Raw genomic sequence first — 24,795 nt, 5'->3', positions numbered from 1 at the left:
ACGACTCACCCCTACAATAAAGACCGGCTCAACCTTCCACTCCCTGCCAGAGTATTGAACAAGCAACCATGCAGTTCGGTTTGGTCTCTAGCCGCCTTAGCAGTTTCTGTTTTTGAGTTCTGCCGTGTTTTTTGACGTTGTGTTTCTCCTGCTTTTGTTTAGTTCGGCTGCCCGGGAACCCCCACTCCTGCCTGGATCCCCCACTCCTGCCTGGACCCCCACTCCTGCCTGGAACCCCCCACTCCTGCCTGGAACCCCCACTCCTGCCTGGAACCCCCACTCCTGCCTGGAACCCCCACTCCTGCCTGGACCCCCCACTCCTGCCTGGACCCCCACTCCTGCCTGGAGCTCCCCGCTCCTACGCCCTGGTTTTCCCCCACCTAGCCACCCTCTTCACCCCACACAATAAACCATTCGCACTCAGCCAGCCCTGGTAGTGTGGTTCTCTGCTCTGGTCCACCAGCTCCGTTCGTGACAGAATACTCTGGCCAACAAACGGACCCAGAGAGCCCACTACCGGGGTTGGACCAATCCTCTCCCCTTCACAACCCTCGCCGTCCCCGTAGGTGGAATCCCTCTGCTCTGCTCCTCGTCTGGTCACCGTCAGTCCTTTCCCAGCCACCATGTCATTGCATGACTCCTCTGCTCCCCAGAACCGGACCCCGACCGCTGCTCCCCAGAACCGGACCCCGACCTCTGCTCCCCAGAACCGGACCCCGACCTCTGCTCCCCAGAACCGGACCCAGACCCCACTACCACCAACTGAGGACCCCGACTCCCTGCCCTGGACCCAGGGCTCCTCCCTTGTTGTTCTCTTCTCCTGCTTGGAGAACAGCATATACTTTTATGCATTACGCGATCTACACGACGCGTGGAGGAAAGATCCCAGGGAGGAGACTGTGGCCCAGGGCCTTCGACTGGCGGTTCAGCGACCTGGTCTGATAAATTACTTACCCGACTACATTCAGCAGTTCCTGGACAGCCCCGTCACACTTCCCGATGGCAGCCAACCGGGCCCTGTCTCCCTGCCGCCCATAGAACCACCTGCCAAGCGGCCTGGCCGTCGAAGACGCGAGGCCAGGAGGCACCGTGGCCCCCCGCCTTCAGTTCCCGCGGTGGTCGACGCACCGCCTTCAGTTCCCGCGGTGGTCGACGCACCGCCTTCAGTTCCCGCGGTGGTCGACGCACCGCCTCCAGTTCCCGCGGTGGTCGACGCACCGCCTCCAGTTCCCGCGGTGGTCGACGCACCGCCTCCAGTTCCCGCGGTGGTCGACGCACCGCCTCCAGTTCCCGCGGTGGTCGACGCTCCGCCTCCAGTTCCCGCGGTGGTCGACGCTCCGCCTCCAGTTCCCGCGGTGGTCGACGCTCCGCCTCCAGTTCCCGCGGTGGTCGACGCTCCGCCTCCAGTTCCCGCGGTGGTCGACGCTCCGCCTCCAGTTCCCGCGGTGGTCGACGCTCCGCCTCCAGTTCCCGCGGTGGTCGACGCTCCGCCTCCAGTTCCCGCGGTGGTCGACGCACCGCCTCCAGTTCCCGCGGTGGTCGACGCACCGCCTCCAGTTCCCGCGGTGGTCGACGCACCGCCTCCAGTTCCCGCGGTGGTCGACGCACCGCCTCCAGTTCCCGCGGTGGTCGACGCACCGCCTCCAGTTCCCGCGGTGGTCGACGCACCGCCTCCAGTTCCCGCGGTGGTCGACGCACCGCCTCCAGTTCCCGCGGTGGTCGACGCACCGCCTCCAGTTCCCGCGGTGGTCGACGCACCGCCTCCAGTTCCCGCGGTGGTCGACGCACCGCCTCCAGTTCCCGCGGTGGTCGACGCACCGCCTCCAGTTTCCGCGGTGGTCGACGCACCGCCTCCGGCCCCAGGACTTCGGCAGCCGTCGAAAGGCTTAAGGCCTCCCCTCCAGACCTGCCCCTGGACCCTGCTCCGCCCCCGGAGGGGCTCCCGGCTCCGCCCCCGGAGGGGCTCCAGTCCCCGGCTTCTGTTCCGCCCCCGGAGGGGCTCCAGTCCCCGGCTTCTGTTCCGCCCCCGGAGGGGCTCCAGTCCCCGGCTTCTGTTCCGCCCCCGGAGGAGCTCCCAACTCCGCCCCCAGTTCCCGCGGAGGTTGACGACGCTCCGCCCCCAGTTCCCGCGGAGGTTGACGACGCTCCGCCCCCAGTTCCCGCGGAGGTTGACGACGCTCCGCCCCCAGTTCCCGCGGAGGTTGACGACGCTCCGCCCCCAGTTCCCGCGGAGGTTGACGGCGCCCCGCCTCCGCTCCCTGAGGAGGCCGTCGGCGCCCCGCCTCCGCTCCCTGAGGAGGCCGTCGGCGCCCCGCCTCCGCTCCCTGAGGAGGCCGTCGGCGCCCCGCCTCCGCTCCCTGAGGAGGCCGTCGGCGCCCCGCCTCCGCTCCCTGGAACCTCGGCAACCTTAAATGGGACTAAGGTCTTCCCCGAGTCCAGGAAGAAGCTTTGCGCCTCCCATCCTGCGCCGCCCCCGGAGGGGCCCCTGGATCCTGCGCCGCCCCCGGAGGGGCCCCTGGATCCTGCGCCGCCCCCGGAGGGGCCCCTGGATCCTGCGCCGCCCCCGGAGGGGCCCCTGGATCCTGCGCCGCCCCCGGAGGGGCCCCTGGATCCTGCGCCGCCCCCGGAGCGGCCCTTCTGCCCTGTCCGGCCCCCGGGCCGTCCGCCGGAGCGGCCCCTCTGCCCTGTCCGGCCCCCGGGCCGTCCGCCGGACCGGCCCCGCCAGTCTGTCCGGCCTCGGAGCCGTCCGCCGGAGCGGCCCCGCCTGTCTGTCCGGCCCCCGGGCCGTCCGCCGGAGCGGCCCCGCCTGTCTGTCCGGCCCCCGGGCCGTCCGCCGGAGCGGCCCCGCCTGTCTGTCCGGCCCCCGGGCCGTCCGCCGGAGCGGCCCCGCCTGTCTGTCCGGCCCCTACCTGCCCAGTCCCCGGGCCGTCCGCCGGAGCGGCCCCGCCTGTCTGTCCGGCCCCTACCTGCCCAGTCCCCGGGCCGTCCGCCGGAGCGACCCCGCCTGTCTGTCTGGACCCCAGGCCGTCCTCGGAGGAGGACCCTCCGGCGAGTCCAGCCTCGGCCGGCCCCGCCTCCAGGCCTCCCTCTGAAGCGTGCCCTCCGTCCTGTCCTATCTCAACCCGTCCCGCCTTCTGGCCGCCCACCGGAACGGACCCTCCGGCTTGCCCAGCCTCGACCGGGCCGCCCACCGGAACGGACTCTCCGTCCTGCCCATCCACGGCCAGCCCGACCCCCGGGCCGCCCACCGGAACGGACTCTCCGTCCTGCCCATCCACGGCCAGCCCGACCCCCGGGCCGCCCACCGGAACGGACTCACCGGCCCACTCATCCCCAGCCAGTCCGACCTACGGTCCGTCCTCCGGAGCGGACCCTCCGCCCTGTCCATCCCCGGTCTGTCCAGCCTACGGTCCGTCCTCCGGAGCGGACCCTCCGCCCTGTCCATCCCCGGTCTGTCCAGCCTACGGTCCGTCCTCCGGAGCGGACCCTCCGCCCTGTCCATCCCCGGTCTGTCCGTCCTCCGGAGCGGACCCTCCGCCCTGTCCATCCCCGGTCTGTCCGTCCTCCGGAGCGGACCCTCCGCCCTGTCCATCCCCGGCCTGTCCAGCCTACGGTCCGTCCTCCGGAGCGGACCCTCCGCCCTGTCCATCCCCGGCCTGTCCAGCCTACGGTCCGTCCTCCGGAGCGGACCCTCCGCCCTGTCCATCCCCGGCCTGTCCAGCCTACGGTCCGTCCTCCGGAGCGGACCCTCCGTCCAGTCCTCAGCTTCGCTCGGCTCAGTCTCAGTCCAGTCCTCAGCTTCGCTCGGCTCAGTCTCAGTCCAGTCCTCAGCTTCGCTCGGCTCAGTCTCAGTCCAGTCCTCAGCTTCGCTCGGCTCAGTCTCAGTCCAGTCCTCAGCTTCGCTCGGCTCAGTCTCAGTCCAGTCCTCAGCTTCGCTCGGCTCAGTCTCAGTCCAGTCCTCAGCTTCGCTCGGCTCAGTCTCAGTCCAGTCCTCAGCTTCGCTCGGCTCAGTCCCAGTCCAGTCCTCAGCTTCGCTCGGCTCAGTCCAGTCCTCAGCTTCGCTCGGCTCAGTCCAGTCCTCAGCTTCGCTCGGCTCAGTCCAGTCCTCAGCTTCGCTCGGCTCAGTCCAGTCCTTTCCTTCGCTCAGCTCAGTCCAGTCCTCAGCTTCGCTCAGCTCAGTCCAGTCCTCAGCTTCGCTCAGCTCAGTCCAGTCCTCAGCTTCGCTCAGCTCAGTCCAGTCCTTTCCTTCCCTCGGTTCAGTCCAGTCCTTTCCTTCCCTCGGTTCAGTCCAGTCCAGTCCTGCCCTCGGTTCAGTTCAGTCCAGTCCTGCCCTCGGTTCAGTTCAGTTCAGTCCAGTCCTGCCCTCGGTTCAGTTCAGTTCAGTCCAGTCCTGCCCTCGGTTCAGTCCAGTCCAGTCCTGCCCTGCCCTCGGTTCAGTTCAGTCCAGTCCTGCCCTGCCCTCGGTTCAGTCCAGTCCAGTCCTGCCCTGCCCTCGGTTCAGTCCAGTCCAGTCCTGCCCTGCCCTCGGTTCAGTCCAGTCCAGTCCTGCCCTGCCCTCGGCTCAGTTCAGTCCGGTCTTAGTTCAGTCCCTCTCCCATTTCTCTCCCTCCCGTCCCTCCCGTCCTTCCCTCCCTCCCGTCCTTCCTTCCCTCCTGTCCTTCCCTCCCGTCCTTCCCTCCTGTCTGTTCCCCTTGTTTTCTGCCCTTCCTGTCCTTTTGGTCCCTTCTGTTCCGTCTGGTCCCTGTGTCTCTGTCTGCTCCTTGGTTGCCCCGGTGGGTTTGGTTGGGTCCATGGGGCGCCGGGAGGCGCCCGTTGAGGGGGGGGTACTGTCACGGTTCCGCTCCTCTGTCCTGTCTGTTTGGTTGTCTCCCATCCTCTCCTCTGCCCTGTCTCTGTCTGGTTGTCTCCCGTTCTCTCCTCTGCCCTGTCTCTGTCTGGTTGTCTCTCGTCCGCTCCTCTGTCCTGTTTGTCTGGTTGTCTCCCATCCGCTCCTCTGCCCTGTCTCTCCCCTACAGCTCGGTGCCTGAGTGGAGTCTAGCTCCTCAAGCTGACTCCACTCAGGTAATCAACGACCTGCACAGCTCCCGGACAGCTGACAACCATTTCACTAACGACTCACCCCTACAATAAAGACCGGCTCAACCTTCCACTCCCTGCCAGAGTATTGAACAAGCAACCATGCAGTTCGGTTTGGTCTCTAGCCGCCTTAGCAGTTTCTGTTTTTGAGTTCTGCCGTGTTTTTTGACGTTGTGTTTCTCCTGCTTTTGTTTAGTTCGGCTGCCCGGGAACCCCCACTCCTGCCTGGATCCCCCACTCCTGCCTGGACCCCCACTCCTGCCTGGAACCCCCCACTCCTGCCTGGAACCCCCCACTCCTGCCTGGAACCCCCCACTCCTGCCTGGAACCCCCACTCCTGCCTGGAACCCCCACTCCTGCCTGGACCCCCCACTCCTGCCTGGACCCCCCACTCCTGCCTGGACCCCCCACTCCTGCCTGGACCCCCACTCCTGCCTGGAGCTCCCCGCTCCTACGCCCTGGTTTTCCCCCACCTAGCCACCCTCTTCACCCCACACAATAAACCATTCGCACTCAGCCAGCCCTGGTAGTGTGGTTCTCTGCTCTGGTCCACCAGCTCCGTTCGTGACAACAGCAAATTTAGGAAATTCCCTTTGTGCTAATAATCCAAATGCCCACACCAATCAGAGGCAGATAGAGAGAGCAACAGCATAGCCTTTTAAATTAGAAACAAAACTAGAAAAGTGCCAAAGTCACATAAATATTCTACTTGTTGTGGCTTCAAGTGAGAAATCCAGTAACTTATGTAGTTAAATTCACTCTGGTGTCACTGTATCCTTTTCTACCTTCACTTGCAAGTGAACAATTATTTTACTCTTGAAGTGATGTAAAATGTACCTACAGTAAAAGATCTCTGACTTCTAGAGAAGGTTATTGTGTCGGGCACATTCATTTTTGTAGGTGATTACAGTGCAATAGATCAGTAGATCATTTCAACATTTATAGTATGGCTTAGCTTTGAAACACTCAGAACTAAAGGTGTTATATAGAGATTCTTGACAGAATATTATGCCAAAATTGGATTTTTTTTAATCAGTAGCACCAATATCTTCAACACTGTGAAACTGGGTTTAACTTGTATAACTATAACTCTGTGCACACTTAAGATTCTTTAGGGGACTTTCTAACACCATAAGCTGCAGATTGTAATGAGGCAGAGCTTTCTGTAACTGCCAACTGAACAAGTGGCTACTCTTTTCAACCCAACCAGCTACTTGTATTATATACATTTTTGATTCTAATGAAATAGTTGTGATTAAAACAGTGGGATTCGCTGAACGTGTGCATTATATGACCAGTCTCTTATGTTCAATAGCAATGCAAGCAAAATTACATGTGCCCGTATCATGTGGCGCAGTCTATGCACACTCCAACACAAGGTCCTGCTGAGTAGAGAGTAGTGAGTGGTCTTCAGTGTGTAATTTAAATTCAGGAAAGTAATCAATGACAAATCATGAAGAACTGCACTGATTGCACAGCAAGCTACTTTGGACTTTCTCAATAAACATCGAAAAGCCCACTGAAAGACAGACCACAAAGACATTTATAGGCTGAATGAATTCACAAAATGAACAGAAATTGGCTAGAAGTTGAATTTATACAGTAGCTTCACATGATTTCAGTCAAGTGATTTATACATTTTGCTACTTTGGGGTTATTTTTGGAAGGGGTTTATCTTGTGGCCACTGACATTTCTCTCTGGCTACTTTTCCCCCACTGCCTTGGAGTATCCCTGTGGAGAACCCTCTGAGGTCTAAACACCTTTCGTAATGAAACAATATAGATAAGGTATCTGTCACTGACCACTATCATTTTATGATAGATTTGAAAAGCACAGAAATGTCAGCTGTCAGTCAGCGTGTGTTAATGTATTGGCCAGAACTCCTCTACAGAGCACACCTTATTACAATTGAACGGTCGGCCCACATACAAAGTGTTTTCAGAAGTGTTTTTGCCATCTGTCACGCCACGATGGGGTTCCGTTTTATCACACTGACATCAAGGCAAGTGCATCATCCAAGGACCACTCCCACTCTCACCTCCCTGCTCTTTTACACAAGAGTCTGGGGTTTTTTTTTGTTTGTGTTTTGTTTATTTGTTTATTTTTGAGCGTTGGTGCTGCACAGATCGAAAAGTGACATTGCAATGTTGTTCATCATATCATAGTTTTTCTGTGACGTGCTGAATCCTCATAACTAAAAAAACAAATGGTACAATACAGACATATATTTATTTATTTAAACCAAATGAAGAGTCAAGAATTTTTGGGGTGATTTTGGAGGTTGCATGTTTTGAGTATCAGTATCAAAAAAGTACAAGAAAACAACCAAATAAATAAAGCGTTAATTCATTAATTAATTGATAAATAAAAAAAAGAGCAAGCCCACAAAATCAATTCTGAACTTTTCTAATGCAGTATAACACTGGGAAAGATATCCAAAGCATTTGTTTTTTTAAAAATTAAGTATTTGGGGTTTTTTTTAGGCTTCCTATCGGAGCCGGCTTTGCGCTCAACATACGAACCCTTGTGGTGCTGATTTAAATGTTCAAACAAATTGGTAGTGTTTCCTCATACGGGGGCAACAATCACAAGACAAAGTACCTGTTTCTGGTCAACACACCATTTCTGTAGCTGAAATATGCCTGTTCCACTAATGTTTTTTTTTTTTCTAATATTTTTTCTCCTGTTCCTCAGTCATTTTGGTGTGCACGTGGACTCTGCATGTTCATGAACTCTGCATCTTGTGAATAAAGCTATAAAACTCAGAATCAGACTAATTTACATTCTGTTGAAGTGATTTCTTGTAGATTAGCCACAGAAAATGAGAATCGCAGGAGTTTTCCTTTTCATCAATCAACAAAGAGTAGCACAAGTTAATTTATTTCACATCTTATTTGCACATTACAATGTCAATGTTGAAAAAAGACACTATGCCAAGTATCTGTGGGTGTTGCAGTGATTCTCAGATTTCTCTTGGTTGCTGTAACGAGCAGGGACTTGAGTCAATAAATGAAAGCAATGCCGTTCTCTTTACGCATTGTTCTCATAATACTTGAAAACTATTCTCGTCTGGTAACTTTTTGATGCCAGTGACACTGGTTGAGACGCTCAACTTCTCGGGATCTGCTGCTGACTGGTTCTGACGACTGAGTTGGCAGAGCAGAGGGCATAGTGTGTGTTTGGGTTTGAATGGATCGAACACTTTGAGGGAGCTGACATGCCACTCACATCTCGCTTTTAATGTGGATTCTGTTGCAAGTTGTGTTCTCTTATTGACAATGTACTGGAGGAAAGAAAATGTGGCAAAGTACCAACCTGTTCCTCAGTACTTTGCAGCTTTCCCAGTGGCCTTCTACTTCAAGTCCATTTGCCTCAAATCAAGACATAAATCTTTTAAAATGGGTGACATATGCTGCATAGTTTATTCTTACAATAGGCTAGCCTAGCCACGCTAGACCCATGCTCTGAAGACGCAAGGGTCTAGGCACGCTCGACAGGGAGGGAGGCGGGCTAAAAGGTTGTCTATCAAATCACTCTGCAGCAATTGAGTAGGTATACAACCAATCAGCGCAAGGAATAGGCTCCTAGAGCGCCGGAGGATGCGGGAGTTCGGTGAAGCCTTATTTATACAGTCAATGGGTGAAGCTCAAGTATATTACAGACATGTTAACAGAAAGATTATTCAGAGTCAGTGCTAATGGAGCTCAACGACTGTTGTCGTTTTTGTTGTCGACCCTGGCAGAGAATATAATTCGTTGCCGTGGGTTGTCTAGCGCGGCTAGGCTCGTTGTTTCCGGTTGTTTCTGTCAGAATCGTCACGCCTCTGTCGTCACTTAGTTACACCCGCCTTCTGACTCCACACTTCATGGTGATTGGTCCGGTCAGTTTTAGGAGCATCCAACCTCAAGCCTTATGGAGGGTAACTAGACCCACCCTGGCAGAGAATTAAATTCGTTGCCGTGGGTTGTCTAGCGCGGCTAGGCTAACAATAGGCTGTTTCTTCTCGAGAACCACCAGATGCTGCCTTTCTTCAAATAATATACATTCAAGAGGAAATATTGTCTTTATAGAGATGATTTTCAACATGAATGTGTATGTATGGTTGAGTCAAATTAAACTGCAGTGTGTGTTCATAGCAATGAAGGAACACTTCACCTAATGTGACAGTGTGATCCAGTGTTGAGTATTTATTTCGCTTCAGAAGTCTTGTTTGTAGAATCGATTAATTTTTGGTTTGCATCTTTTTTGTCACATTTACAAATATACTGCTATTTCCTCAGCTTATTATTTATGCTACTTTTTTGCTCATGTGTTTTAATCTCACTAAATGTCTTCGGTAAAGAACTAGTCTTTTTTTTTCTGTCAGTGTGCCCTGACAGAACAGAGAGAAACTGGATGATTTGTAAAGCCAAATTATACGAACAAAGAAGAAAAATAAGGATGAGAATCGAATAGCAAGTGTTTTGCCGGCACTCCGGCAGCGATAGGCATCAGGTGAAGCCCAGTGCAGTGTGTGGGGCTGTAACGTGAGGTCAGCAGTTAAATGAACTTTTGTTCCATTTTACTGAGAGGAGCCTCCATCTGCATTGAGCTAGAAGTAATGAAAGTGTGGTGGAGCATTGAAGATTGATGCCAAGGAACTCCCTCTTCCCTCTGCTTTTTACCCTCTCTCATTCATCTATAAACACCCTGCCTCTTCTTCCCTGCCTCAGTGTTCTCAGCTGCTGCACTTTATGTCTCTGGAAGAGCTTCTGTGCTTTTTTCCCCCTATTGTAGTTGTCTTCTGTCCTCTCCAGGACTCTTCCTCTAATTGTCACGATGCATCTTTCTACTCTATAGCTGAAACTCTCCTTAAATCGACTTTGAAAAAAAAATCAATTATCTGTTTCAACAGTGGACAATCCAGCAACTATGGAGAACATTTTAGGATAGGATCACCCCAGCCATGGCGCTGAGTGTTCCAGTCCAGGAGTTTTCAGTGGTCGTTTCTGCATAGTTCGCATTCAGTAATCATTTTGATCTTGATTACACTCCTCTTAAGTTTGATGCTTCTATCTTGCACAGTTGTGATGCCATCATGTTCACAAAATATGTTCAAAGTTAGTTGATCTTGTCAAACTACTCAAATGTGTGTGTCTGTGGGAAACATGGCCGGAATGATGTCACTCTCAAAAAACAGAAAGCATCATGTCCTTCAACGTGCTGACCTTCATCCATGAGTCTGGAAGTTGTGACCTCTGCCTTTATTTTGCTTTCAAATACACACCTATGACGTCTCTTGACTGTATCTGCCCACAGACATTCATAGATAGACAGGCCCATTTAGGGTGCCTGTAGTGGTGGTTCACTATACAGTGTCTTTATGGGATGTTTACGTGGTTTCATAGTACGAGTAAATAATCAATTGGACCTCTCTTTTAGGCATCGCAGACATTTTCACCTCTCAACCAATGTATGCCTCCTCTTAACCTCCAATTACCATGACCAAGATTGCACTAAGACATGACAGGGTTGTAGTTTTCCTGCAAAATGTGCCTTTGAGTGGCCATTAGGCATCTCTTTGTTTCAGTCCTCTGGTTTGGTTTGGTCCTCTGGTTTTCCTCTCCTGATGGTGCATTTTGACTTGTGTATCTGTAGGTATTGAGCTCACTGAGCATTCGTGGAATGATACTGAGTATTTATGGACTAGAACATTAACAAGCTCTCTCTAGTTATGTTCTTGTTTAGTTGTCTGGGTGCAGGTATGTATAGTAATTGCCTTTGTCACTATTAAGACCTGCAATGCAAACAGTGTCAGTGGGTGACAAACAGAACAAACACAGACGACATTATTGTAGAAAGTAAATGATATTTTTGCCAATTGTTCCTATAATATCTAATTAATACTGTAATAAATGGTCACACACCTGATGGCTTTATACATAATGAACAATCATAGTGTTATCGGTTTATACTCGCATAGTAATTAATTCAAAATACCACAATTAACAATTATTTTCTTGTATTTTCAGTTCATTTAGAAAAAGGAGACGACATAAAACACAGCTGGTTATGTTTAAAATTGGCATACACAATCACATGTGCATCCGCAATAGTAAGAATAATTGGATAGGATAAAAATGTATGCAGTATATTTTGTTTTCATGGACATCTAAGAATCACAAATAATGAATGCTGGTTATGGATAAATACACTGCTTCCTGTTAAGAAATGTTTTGGTCTCATCCATCAGTTAATAAATCACTGGCTTTTAAGTTGGCAGAATTTTCCTCTCATATGTTCTTTCTTCTTCTCTTTGCTTGGAACCAGTTTGAATAAATGATCTCGTATAAAGTGACAACTTTTCACAGAATAGTAACCTAAAAGTTAGATTTCCATTCTGGGGCAGTGTTTTTTCCCCCTTATTTCACCCTTAGAAGTTATTGATTGGGCAGTTCATTTGCCCATTTATGGTGGACTTTGGAAATAGAGCATGTAAAAAGCACTGTTAAACTTGATGACATACAGAGACACTAGCAGGGAGATTTAATGAGATTTAATACATCTGATCTAGAGTCAGATATCGTGGACACATACACAACTGACTCACAATCTGATGTCATGCATGTGAGATTTAACAATGCTGTTCAGGAGCTGTATTGACCCAGAGTTGGTTTTACATGGCCAAACACAACCAACACATATTCATCATGTCACTGTCCACACAAATTCTGCTTACACACGCACACACACACACACACACACACACACAGAGATCCAGTACTTAACTCAATGCCTCTGCCGAACTTGCCTTCTCTCAGCCACATTAATATGTGTAAATGCATTGCAGCACCCTACGGTGCTTTTAGTCTTCATAATTGTGTGCTTAGAGACTCTGGTCAGTCAATTCGCCCAAGTAGCTTTTAACCACATTTATCACATTTTCTTATATATATCCAGCACTGATGTAACATCCATTACTGTAAGTAAAATGAGCAGTCTTAATCTGACCCAGGTGGCTGATATCAGGCTTTTAACACATACTGCCTAGCTACGGATAAGTCCAGTACAGACTGCATACGTCAACAAGGATTATTTTAACAAGGGATACTTTGAGTGTATTGGAATGTATTCCCTGCAATGATCTGGTAAATTTAAGTTCACGATTGACTTTGCTGTTGTAATATACGATGACCAAATATCTGACGCAAAAGATGAATCTTAACTGAAGATGGTCTAATAATATGCACTGGTGCATTTGGAGCAAATGTAGAACAGCCATGTTCAGAGGAGTTTGCATTGTTAATAAATGCAGCATGTCCTTTAACCTCATTTACTGTAGCGGTGGTTTGCTCCTGATTGAAAATAACTGACTAACCATTAAATGATAAGACAAATCTGTAGTATAGGTTCATTTAAGTGTAAACACCAAAACAACTTGGTTAGATTGAAGGATGGATCATGATTTGGGTTTATTTACAGTAGAGATTGGATGACCGTCCTAATCATTGTTACAGTGATAAATACGTGGTTACGGTTATGGTCAGAGTTAAAGGAAATAACACTGATTTGAAATTTGAAGCAAACTGCGGTGTCCTGTGGATAATCAGTTGATTAATCCAGAAAATATTAACAATGACAGTAAAAACCTTACCCTTACCTTTCCATTGTTAAAAAAAAATGGGTAACAAGAAATAAATTCTGTGTCAATTTGATGTCTATTCCAGGTGACAGCATGGCATATAGAAAGGTGTGTGACACCCAGGGTGGCCCACTGGTTGGTGAGGTGCTGCACTGCTCTGGAGGTCTGGACCTTGACTGGGACCTGGACAAGGAGGAGTTGCAGGAATCAGGACCAAGCATGGACCGCATGCAGATGCAACATGTAGACTGCCAGAGATCAGGTAGGATTTTGTTGCCTAGTTACAATTTCCTATTACTTTTATGCTACATACAGTGGCGGTTCTAGCCTATAGCTAATGACCCTAATGACTCCCTAGGCAAGTCAGTCTGTCACGCCCCGTCACCGGTAAACACGCACCCCTCTCGCCTTTCCTGTTGACGGGGGGTGGGGCTGGAATATATACACTATCGGGCCGTCTTCGCTGTCTCCGCCGCAGCCGCGCACCCCCCTGCCACCTGTCGCCGGAGGGTGGCGGACGGTCTCGTCGTCAGAGAGCAGAGGGCGCACCTCTGAGTCTTGACCTCAAGAGGGTGCCATTTGTTATGTAACGTAACACCATGCTTACTCAGCTGCGTGCTTATGTAGGGAATTGTATTTAATGATTTTTTTTCCCCCCTTCATCATGCCGCCCCCTTGAGTTTGCCGCCCTAGGCGGCCGCCTAGTTGGCTTGTGCAAAAAACCGCCACTGGCTACATAGCATATCTGCTGATATTTTTAAACATATTTCTGGGTTCATTTTGACATAAAAATCGTATTATTCTGCCAACAGTTACCACATGGTCCCGCTTGCCCATGTACTGGCCGAGCAGCCAAACATGAAGAAAACACTGCTGAAAATTGTTGTTGACTAAAATCCAGTGTGTGCAAGTAATTGTAATACAATGCTTGTGCAACTTGTAATGCAAGAAGATGCATATTTTAGTGTTTCATCTAATGCAGCCGATCTTATTACGGCATGATGTGTTTATGAAGAGCTGATTTGTTTGCTCTACTAAGAGGACAATTACAGCTCATATTAAATGTAAATGAATACTGTCTGATTCACATCAGATCAGTTAACATGATGAGCTTGTGAATTATTTATAAAAGATATTACTACATTAATGAGAATGTACACATTTCAAAACCACTGTCAAAAACTTACACAGGAGAAAACAAAAAGTCAGTATCATTAGCCACTTCATGTCTGTCTGATGTTCTGTATTTTTGCAACATCATATTTGCTGCTAGGATGCATCTTAATGTACTAATTATGGTTTTGTTTTTGTTGTGTATACAATTTTCTGCATACGATGATGTTCGAAAACTTTTGGCTAGTAGTGTATTTATAATGCAAATTTGATTCAGTGTGTCTTCGTCCAACTTTTGTCCCTGCTTTGACTGTTCAGATGCCGGTCCTGACCCTGACCCTGAGCTGATGGAACCCATCCAGCCATCTGTCTCAGTTTCACCGCATGGACGATTTGAACGTCTCCAGGAAGATCCAAACTATATCTCTCACTTCACCAGGGCTCCTGGCCATAAAGGCCAAAGGCGACTCCACTGTTTCCTAGTCAGGTATTTAAAAAATAAATAAATAAAGAACGCTTAGAGACCTTTGGAAGTCAGAACTTCCTCCCTACAGATATTGTTTTGTAGCCATATGTTTCATAGTCATCAACAACAATACTGTTAGTAACAACATTAGACCCTGAATTCTGTTGCTTTTCCATCACAGCTAAAACCTTGAGAATGATCATACACACGTGGACAAAATTGTTGGTACCCCTCAGTTAAAGAAGGAAAAACCCACAATTCTCACTGAAATCACTTGAAACTCACAAAAGTAACAATAAATAAAAATTTATTGAAAATTAAATAATCAAAAACAGCCATTACTTTTGAATTGTTGATTAACATAATTATTTAAAAAAAACAAACTAATGAAACAGGCCTGGACAAAAATGATGGTACCTCTATAAAAGATTGAAAACTATTTGACCAGAGTGACATGATTAACTCAGGTGTGTCATTTAATTGACATCACAGGTGTTTCCAAACTCATAATCAGTCAGTCTGCCTATTTAAAGGGAGACAAGTAGTCACCCTGCTGTTTGGTGAAAAGGTGTGTACCACACTGAACATGGACAACAGAAAGCGAAGGAGAGAATTGTCCCAGGACATCCGAAAAAAAATGATAGACAAACATCTTAAAGGTAAAGGCTATAAGACCATCTCTAAACAGCTTGAAGTTCCTGTGACAACAGTGGCTCATATTATTCAGAAGTTCAAGACCCACGGGACAGTAGCCAACCTCCCTGGACGTGGCCGCAAGAGGAAAATTGATGACAAATTGAAGAGACGGATCGTTGGAATTGTATCCAAAGAGCCCAGAGCAACCTCCAAAGAAATTAAAGGTGAACTCCAAGGCCAAGGTACATCAGTGTCAGATCGCACCATTCGTCGTTGTTTGAGCCAAAGTGGACTTCATGGGAGACGACCAAGGAGGACACCACTGCTGAAAAAAACTCATAAAAAAGCCAGACTGGAATTTGCAAAAATGCATGTTGACAAGCCACAAAGCTTCTGGGAGAATGTCCTTTGGACAGATGAGACCAAACTGGAGCTTTTTGGTAAGGCACATCAACTCTATGTTCATAGACTCAAAAACCAAGCATACGAAGAAAAGAACACTGTCCCTACGGTGAAACATGGAGGAGGCTCAGTAATGTTTTGGGGCTGCTTTGCTGCATCTGGCACAGGGTGTCTTGAAAGTGTGCAAGGTACGATGAAATCTGAAGACTATCAAGGCATTCTGGAGAGAAATGTGCTGCCTTGTGTCAGAAAGCTTGGTCTCAGTCGCAGGTCATGGGTCTTCCAACAGGACAACGATCCAAAACACACAGCCAAAAACACCCAAGAATGGCTGAGAGAAAAGCGTTGGACTATTCTAAAGTGGCCTTCTATGAGCCCAGATCTGAATCCCATTGAACATATGTGGAAGGAGCTGAAACATGCCATTTGGAGAAGACACCCATCAAACCTGAGACAACTGGAGCTGTTTGCTCATGAGGAGTGGGCCAAAATACCTGTTGACAGCTGCAGAACGCTCATTGACAAATACAGAAATCGTTTAATTGCAGTGATTGCCTCAAAAGGTTGTGCAACAAAATATTAAGTTATGGGTACCATCATTTTTGTCCAGCCCTATTTCATTAGTTTGTTTTTTTAAATAATTATGTTAATCAACAATTCAAAAGTGATGGCTGATTTTGATTATTTAATTTTCAATACATTTTTATTTATTGTTACTTTTGTGAGTTTCAAGTGATTTCAGTGAGAATTGTGGGTTTTTCCTTCTTTAACTGAGGGGTACCAACAATTTTGTCCACATGTGTATCTGAAAGAATGCCATCATTGCTATGTGGTTAAACAAATAGCTGCCCAACTTTAAGTTGCTTTTTCACTGAGACAGTTTTAGAGAGAAGCCTTATTTTGGCTGGTAATAATTTACTGAACTCTTTCTAAGTAATTTAGTCAGTACCAGTACAGAGATCAGATCAGTGTAACAACAGGGAAGTTATTCAATTTAAAAAGCTTGTTTCCTGCTTTTATTTGTGCAAAGCTATTCATATGCACTCTTATTCATACATATACCACTAATCCTGTTTTATGAGCTGCATTATGGAGCCTGTTCTTTTTATGACCATTCTGCCTCTTACTATTAACCAATTTTCACATATCAGCATGTCTATAAATATAATTATCTGCCTTTTCCTTCATATAAATGTAACTGCAAGTAGAACTAGCTCTAAATCATTGTCTTATCACTGCTGAAACCACCCATCATCTAACATGACACTTGTGCTTGCTTGCTCTCATGTCAACATCTAGTCAGTGTATATCGCTAATACCCTACTCATTGCCATTAAAATACTGCATCAGACAGGATGAGAATGATGCCTGAGTAGCCCTAGAACAATCCCAGACACCCATCCAATTGACACAGCACCTGTCAGGATGGAAAAGTTACATGTTACCTAGATAAGTGCCACTACAAGGTACTTGAAGTCAAGCTCTGTCTCCACCACCAAAACTGACTCAGTTGCTATGAAAAGATAATAGCAGCCTATGAAATGTTAAACTGTACATCAAGCACCGGCATTGTCTTACCTTTGAGGTGCTAGAAGTATTTGAAAGACTCTTTTGGCCAGTGTTTGAAGGAAATATTTCTTAAGAAAGGCCATTATATATGCGATCTCTTGAGCGAGAGTATCATTCTTGACCTTGATGGTTTGATGAAAGTATCTTAGCTCAAAGCCCAAAGTGGTGAAAGCTCAGAAGAAATTCTAGTAAGTGGGCATAACATGATCTTTTGATCCCTTTTTTCTTTACATAGATACCTCTTGGCAGGGGTGGGACTTTTTGTCCTTGGCGTCCTGATTGGCTGGTTCACTCACACATCTACCGTCAAACCACCTATTCAGCCACCTGACAGCTCCGATCTGCTTGAGGACTTGCTGAGACGAATCACAGCTGACAAGATAGATGCGCTTCAAAGGTAAGCTCCCTAACTTTTAAATTTTACTAGAAGAGTTCTGTGTTTGCTATGGACCCAAAGTGGTAACAATGGCAATCAAAGGAATGTAATATTTCGAAAATCTGCTGTCAGACAAGTACTTCTTTATCCCATGCTGCTTAGTAAGGGTGAGTTACTCTGGACATTGCAACATTTTTGTTTTATTTTTATGTCTCAAAAACATGTCTTCAGGTGAAAGCCTCTTTTCCTTTACACACTCAGGGAGGGAAGGTTGGTAAGTTGACTGGCAGAGGCACTAAGCGGAGTTTGAGACAGGAAGTAAAACCATCTCAAGGGTGGGGGATCTAAGATTGGAGATTCTTGGGCAACAGATGGGCGCTGAGCTGGATGGGTGAGGCAGAGGTCTAGCAAACAAGAGGAGGCAGCAAGGTTGGACTTGGTTTGCCAAGAAGAAGTAAGAACATTAAGAGCAGAGGCTGAACGAGGCAATACTATCACGTGAACTGGTAGCGAATGGAGAGTCAAGGTGGGGTTTATATGCTGCAGGAGGTTCACTCAAGAAAGAGACTCAGGTGTGTCTGCTGGATGCCAGCAGAAAAAAGTAGGTCACCACACCCAGGCACACAAACACACAATAGTACACACACCAAGAGAGGCAGGGAGACAGAGAACCGACACGAAACACCAGGAAAAGGATTGAGATACTGCTAGGATCATGACACAACTAAGTAGCTTTAGTTGCCTAAATCAAACTAAGCCTCAATCACAGAAGTTCCAGATGAGAAAACAGTCAGACAATTCCATTTTTGTCAAAGTAGTAGTAGCTGTGGGGGGAAAATAAATAAAATAAACAGTGTTTTTGTTCTTCTGTTATAGAGATGTCAGATCAGGCAGAACCAGAGAGTCATTTTGAAAAATAATGACAAACAACCTCTTATGTGGTTTGTGTGTAGTTTGAATGACAACGAGAGAAAAGCAAGAAAGAGAAAGACACGTGAAAAGAAAGAGAATTTGTGAGAAGGTGCTGTTGACATGCAGTACTGTTATGATGGAGTTGAGTCGAATAGATGTTCAAAGGAGGTGACAGGGAGTATTGAAAACAGACTGTGAGGATCGTAGTTTGATGCCCCATAAGTTGAAGATCACCATTATCTATTCTTGTTGCTTTCTAGCCTGTCACTGATCTATTTCTGTCCAGAGATTTGGAGCGAGGGAGAGAGGAAATGAGAGATAAAGGCTCTACACCAGGTGCCCAGTCGTTTTTGTTTTTTGAACACTGATACAAACCTCCGTCAACCCGAACGTTGTTTTCTCCAAGCCAAAGGATCATGGGATGCCTGAGTTTATGTGTCTGTGAGAGATAACTGGCTTTGCCGCTGAACTGAGACAATCATGTCACCATGGTTTCCCTCTCTGAGTTTTCCACACGTTTTATAATTTATTTTATCACATTTATATTTTAAGGTGCCAGAAACACCCCCACCCAGTCATCCATAACCACCAAAGCTACCCACACACACTACATCTCAACCCTCTGTGACGATGATGGAGTATTTGTTTCTGTAACTGGATGACACACTCACCAATGAAATTAAATGGTTATTTTCTCCACCTACTAGTCCTTAGTTAATTAATATATCATTATTTTCCATTTAATTGGCCACCTCTGTTTACTCTGTGTCTGTCGGAGACTAACATTAGCTGTAACACATACAAACCCATGCTGTCTTTTGACTTTGAACTACTGTTTCCTGTATTTGGTCTGTACGATACAATAACACATTTCTTTACAATGTAGAAAATGTAAATGACAAATTAGGTGTGAGATCCAATAGAGTAAGTAAGTCCAATAGTTGGACTTCAAGGCATCTTCACAAATATTGCTGCCTTTGAGCTATGAAGCAGAAGAAGCACGACAGGTGTAGTAAAATTATGACACAAATAAATGCAATTAGAATAAATCTGTCCCCAAATACATCCAAATTGCAGCAGGCAAAGCATCAAATCTGTGTAGAATTGAAGAGAAGATTGGACATTTCTCAAATTAATTAATGAAACAAGCGCTTTTCATCACATAATTTTTATTCTTCTTTGTCAGTTTAATGGCACCCAAATTAGTACCGTGAGTCTTAATGAAATCACTCCTCATATTCATGTGAGAGGAGTGGATGGGAAAATGCATTCATTTATAATTGCTTTAGTTAGTTTGTTGTTGTTGTTGTTGTTTTGGGGTGTTGTTGGACGTTTGAAATAAAAATTCCTTTGAATTTGGACAGAGCATGCCTGCTGTCTTGATCAGTTCAGCTGTGCAGCAATCTATGTGGCCATCGTGTCAATCTTAATCTTTTAAAACTGGATGTCACAGATGAGGGCAGATCTGACTGATAACTCAAGTAAGCCTGTTTAGTAGCAACCTGTCAACCACAAGGTAGCCCCGTCCTAAGACATACCCTACTTGACCTTCTATTTTACTCTAACTGGGGCCATAATATATGAAATTACCCCTACGATGTGTTAATGGGGACTAAAGCTAGTGATTAAGACCATAAACTGATTATTAAAATGTTTAAGGTAACAGATCAAGCAAGAATTTGGGTCATCATCTTACAATATTTGAAAGACTTCTTTTTGCAACCCGAGGCTCCTGCTGTCTGCTAGTAAGAACGTAGGTTTAAGGCCTTTCAATGTCGGCTACAAGACTCAGAAGCTACGCCCTTGTTTTATATACAGCCTATGACAACATATGTCCAGGACAATATTTAGTTAAAAGCATAATGTCAATAATGTCAATTTATGTCAAATGTCAAATTAGACCATTGCTGCTGTTTATAACTTAGAACTTAAGACATGAATCTGATTCTATTTAGCAATTCTCCAGGTATTCTGCACGTATCCACCATAACATTTTGTTAATTTAGTCATTAGTTTATATTTGTGTAAATTTATGATGTCAAAATCATGTTATATTTATATATTATATTATCATATTACGCATGTACTGCTTTCATGGCTTAGGCTTTGGTCTAACCTGTCCTTGAACCTGATCACATTATTATTTACTTCCTTAGCGACAGAAAACTGTGAAGTCAAATACTTACTTTGTGTTAAATCTGCCAGAAGTCAAGCAAAAATGAGACAGAGGCAGACAAGTGAAAGAGACGCTTGAATGGAGCTGTGAAGGCAGAGAAAGACCTAAGAGGAATGAGAGGAGACTAAGGAGATGATGGCAGAAGAGAAGCATATTTAAACAGCTTTGCTTGACTAGACTGGGGAAATGTCTCTGTGTGAATTAATAGCTGTTTGGTTTGTGGGATTGTCCTACACTGACTGAGTATTATATTTGCATGAATAGTGTGTATATTTTGGAGACTGTCTTTGCACAGATGCATGACTTCTACTCATGTTTATGACTTTCTTTCTTTCTTTATTTCCACTTGTTTTTATTTCTCAGCTAAAGGGCCTCCGATGTTATTTTTTCTTAATAGAGATGTCAAGGAAAATGGCAGCAAGGCCTTTATTTCCGACCTGTCACTGCCGAAACTTTATATTACCAATTCTTTATCAATTTACACTTCAAAGAGGAGTATAAGCATAAAGAGCTACTTTGAGAGAATCTGGATTAAGTTCAAATCCCTAGAAGATGGTTTCCCACTGCTAGTATCTTGACCTGTCTAATACTTATCTCTCCTGTTAATTACACTACTGTAATACACCAAGTTTTACAGCTATAGGGAAGTGCGTCAGCACATTTTAGCTTTTTTTTTTTTGTTCATTTGTTTTTAGTCCCACAGATATCTCAAATGTAAGATTTAATTGGATTTTTTGAGAGTTTTTACGTTGTAATCCCCAGTTGCCATCTTTAAGACTGTGACAGCGACAGATTATGGCTGGATGACGCCTTCAGATGACAGCTCTTCATCTCATTGATATTACCTCATTTTGAGGATGTGGATCTTGACGTGCTGGCAACAGGACAACTAGCATCATAAATCACTATCTACAGCATGGTTACAGTGAAGAAGCTGGGTATTTATTGTATTTGAGAGCTCTTTAGTTTATGTGAATATGAACTTGAGCACAATATGCAGTACCATATTAAATCAAAGATAATAGATTATAGAGGTAAATGTTTGGTAAATAGCTATCCATAACAGGATGGATCTCTAAATTCAAAAAGTTAAATAATTCAGTAATATTTATAAAACACACAAAATTATGTATGATTACAAATGCACCACTGTATACTACAGCATTTATGTGTGTGTGCATGCGTGCGTGTGTGTGTTAATATGTTAATATAATTGAGCCAAACTGGCTTGACTCTACAGGAAATACAATGTTTAATTTGGAATCAGTGGAAACACCTCAAGGTGAGATGAAAGCCCCTGTGAAGAAATGTAAAAAAAAAAATAACTGCTCCATATTATCATAAATAGCTTTCCAAAAAACAACAGTAGATTGTCTGATTGAGCAAAGTTCATCTGGCAAGATTTCACTTGCCACATTGTTCAACAAGAACAGCAGTCAGAGAGCGCAGTACTCTGCCAAGGCTGCTCAGTCGTATCATGTTCGACAGATGAAATCCTTAATAAAAAATTGCCTTGCGGTCAGCATAGGTGTGTGCTATACATGTGAACATTATGTACGGACACCGAATCGCGTGACCTAAATATGTGGCGGGCAGCTGCCGTAGCATTCACTTGTTGTCATAGTTACAGTGACACCGTGCCGCTATCTCGCAATACAGAAATCTTTAACAAATCTGTGGATCCAGATTATAACCCGCATCACTGAAAACCACTTGGTCCCTGTGTCATTTCTGACCTTCCCTGAAAATGTTATCCAAATCCAATAAGTCTTTTTTTAGACATGGTACTAACAGACAAACAGACAGACAAACATACGCCGATTGTCACATAAGTCCGCCACATTCCATGGCGGAGTAATTAAGGTCACATTAATTAAATACAAGAAACACTTTCCCAGAGATGATGGGTAAATTTCATTTTTAAAGTTTGAAAGCAGCAGATGGGCAGTGAGTCTGTCTTTTCAAGCTGACAATTAATTACTTAATATATCTGCTTACAAAATTATCCACCAGCCACTGCTGTAAACACATACCTGGACTTACATTTAAATGAATTAAAATAGAATTTCTTGAAACTGTATGGCAATGGTCATGGCATTCTCCTTTCTTAATTCAGCAAAATTATTGGATGCAGCCAACAGTACATTCCACTAGTCACAGTTCACATGTTACATTCTGGTTTTGACTGACCTCTACTTGGTGCTGTTGTTTTCTTGACTAAAATATTTTTCTACTGATCGGTAAAAATCTCATATTGCACTCACCTTCACAACATTGATTTACATTTGTAAAGATAAAACTGTGAATGTGACAGATAAAGTCACATTAACAATAAAGTCAGGAGATTACACACATTGAACTGCAGTTACAGTAGAACTCTTCCTTGACAGTTTCACCCTAGGAACTGGTGTACAACAAGAGTGTTACAGAAAAAAAATGAGTGTGCTCCTCGTGAACTGTGTCATTCGAAAACTGCTGTTTCTGCTCAGAATGGTAGCTTCAGACCAACCTGTTGTCACCAGTGATGATTCTCAACATGAAGGTTGGATCATCCTGGTTGTTGACTGACATAGAATGTGATGTTTGCTGATTCCAATTTGAAATGTATGGATAAACTGCAGTCAGCTGTTATTGGTCCATGTGTAGCACAAGTCTTGCTGTTTAGCAATTACACAGCTTTCATACTCTTCATAGTTACTGCTTCCGCATGTTGTATGCGTTTAATTTGCTCCATGCACAGGCAGTACAGAGTCCCAAAACCTTTTCACCAAACCATGTAACATTAACGTGACATGGTTTGTGAATAGCACCTCTGCTGCAGATGTACAGTGTCTGCTGTAACTATGATTTTGCAATGTGTTGCAGTGTGACCCATCAATTTATAGTCTCTCAGCCACCTTGACATCACTGTAGCCCATTTCACTGATTACTCCGTCTTCTCATTAAAGCTGTGTTAATCAGTGAAATCAGCTGTTTCAGTGACTGATTGCGGTGACTCTCTGGTCATAAGCACAAGCACTTTTCTACATTAGGTATTTGTAGAACATGAGCACTTCGTATTCCAAGGTCTTTGTGTAATGTTGGTAACCTTTTCATGTGTTTGTGTTTCCTCAGGGGTGGGTTAAAGACTGTATAGAATAAGACCATTTCTATCACTGTCACTTTAACATGACTAATGCCTAATGTCTTGAGAACAATATATAAGCAAATAACTGATAACACCCAGCATTAAACACCATGCAACCATTGGCAACATAATTTATTTTTCACATTACACTTCTACAGAGATTTTTGAAAATCTCCCAATAAAAGTCATACAGAATGGTAGACATAATGTGCTTCACGGTATTGCAGGGTTGTTATATTTGGATGAATTATGTTGTACATGTGTTTATTATATTGTGTCCTCTATGCTGTGGAGGTGGTGTAAATGGTCCATAGTAAATGATAACTATACCCTGCTGGGACTCTCTTCCCCAGTGTGATAGGGAGCAAGAGCTTCAGGAAATTTTGTGGCTAAGTTGTGTGTGACATGGAAGGTTTTGAGAACAGGTGGGAGATTGTTTGAACCCCACTCTTACATCTGCGGATAGCAGCATAGTAAGCATACAAGACAGCAATAACTACCTGGGTGACCCACAGTTCAATGGAAGCCTTGATGAAGATGCAAGGAGGTCAGCCACAGCTAAATACTTTCAGAAGGTAAGGCAGGTGCTGAGGAGGAATACAAAGAAGTGATATTCAGATATTCAGCTGGCATAGTAAGTTGGCCGCCGGAGGTAATAGATGCCACTGACAGAAAGACACAAAACCCTAGAAAGCACAGTGGGTTTCACCTTAAGCCCAGGACCCTGACTTCACAAGCAACAAAAAGGAAGGGCTGAGGATTCATGAGAGTCAGAGGAATCCACCAATACATCAAAAAGATGAAGCCCAGGTTTATCTTATAAGTGAGTAGCTTTGGCGGCAGAAGACAGAAGGTGGTGAGGAAAAGGCAATGTTGTGCAAGACCAGGCCCCTGCATGGGATGTTTCATCGGCAAATAGAAATGATAAAAATAGGGGGTTACTGCAGAGGACAAGATCCAGGGTGCAAGGTATGCAAAGATGCCCCTGAGTCAGTCCACCACAAGGAAGGTGTAAAACATAAGCTGGGACAGTGTACATTGAGAGACATAACCAGAATAGTACATCAGGGCCAAATACGGCTCCAAATACGGAAAAAGGAACTGAGAAGTACAAGGGGCTGAATAAACAACTGAAGTAGAAATGAAAGTTGAAGGCCATAGTGGCCACAGTGGTAACGGGGGCACTAGGGGCTGTAACCCCTGAACTGGGAAAGTGGCTCCAGCAGATTTAAAGTACAACATCTGAGGTCTCGGTCAAGATGAGTGCAGTACTCGAAATACGGAAAATATTATGTAGAGCCAGGGATGGCTGGTATAAAT

The 24,795-nt window shown here is 45.9% G+C and overlaps 1 protein-coding gene across 3 annotated transcripts in view; it reads left to right on the top strand.

Moving 5' to 3' along the window:
• The window catches only part of LOC110966177 (inactive N-acetylated-alpha-linked acidic dipeptidase-like protein 2), a 580,988-nt gene that overhangs the window by 206,841 nt on the left and 349,352 nt on the right, over positions 1–24,795 (top strand). For all 3 annotated transcript variants that reach the window (XM_051947586.1, XM_051947587.1, XM_051947588.1), the window contains exons 6-8: positions 12,784–12,960; positions 14,130–14,298; positions 17,120–17,281. In XM_051947586.1, the coding sequence (XP_051803546.1) occupies positions 12,792–12,960; positions 14,130–14,298; positions 17,120–17,281 (500 nt within the window). In that variant the 5' untranslated portion in view covers positions 12,784–12,791. The remainder of the gene's footprint in view (positions 1–12,783; positions 12,961–14,129; positions 14,299–17,119; positions 17,282–24,795) is intronic.

The sequence above is a fragment of the Acanthochromis polyacanthus genome, chromosome 4 (assembly GCF_021347895.1).
Source record: "Acanthochromis polyacanthus isolate Apoly-LR-REF ecotype Palm Island chromosome 4, KAUST_Apoly_ChrSc, whole genome shotgun sequence".
Taxonomy (NCBI): domain Eukaryota; kingdom Metazoa; phylum Chordata; class Actinopteri; family Pomacentridae; genus Acanthochromis; species Acanthochromis polyacanthus.
Note: the sequence above shows the minus strand (reverse complement) of the source record. Positions and strands in the feature narration are given on the sequence as shown.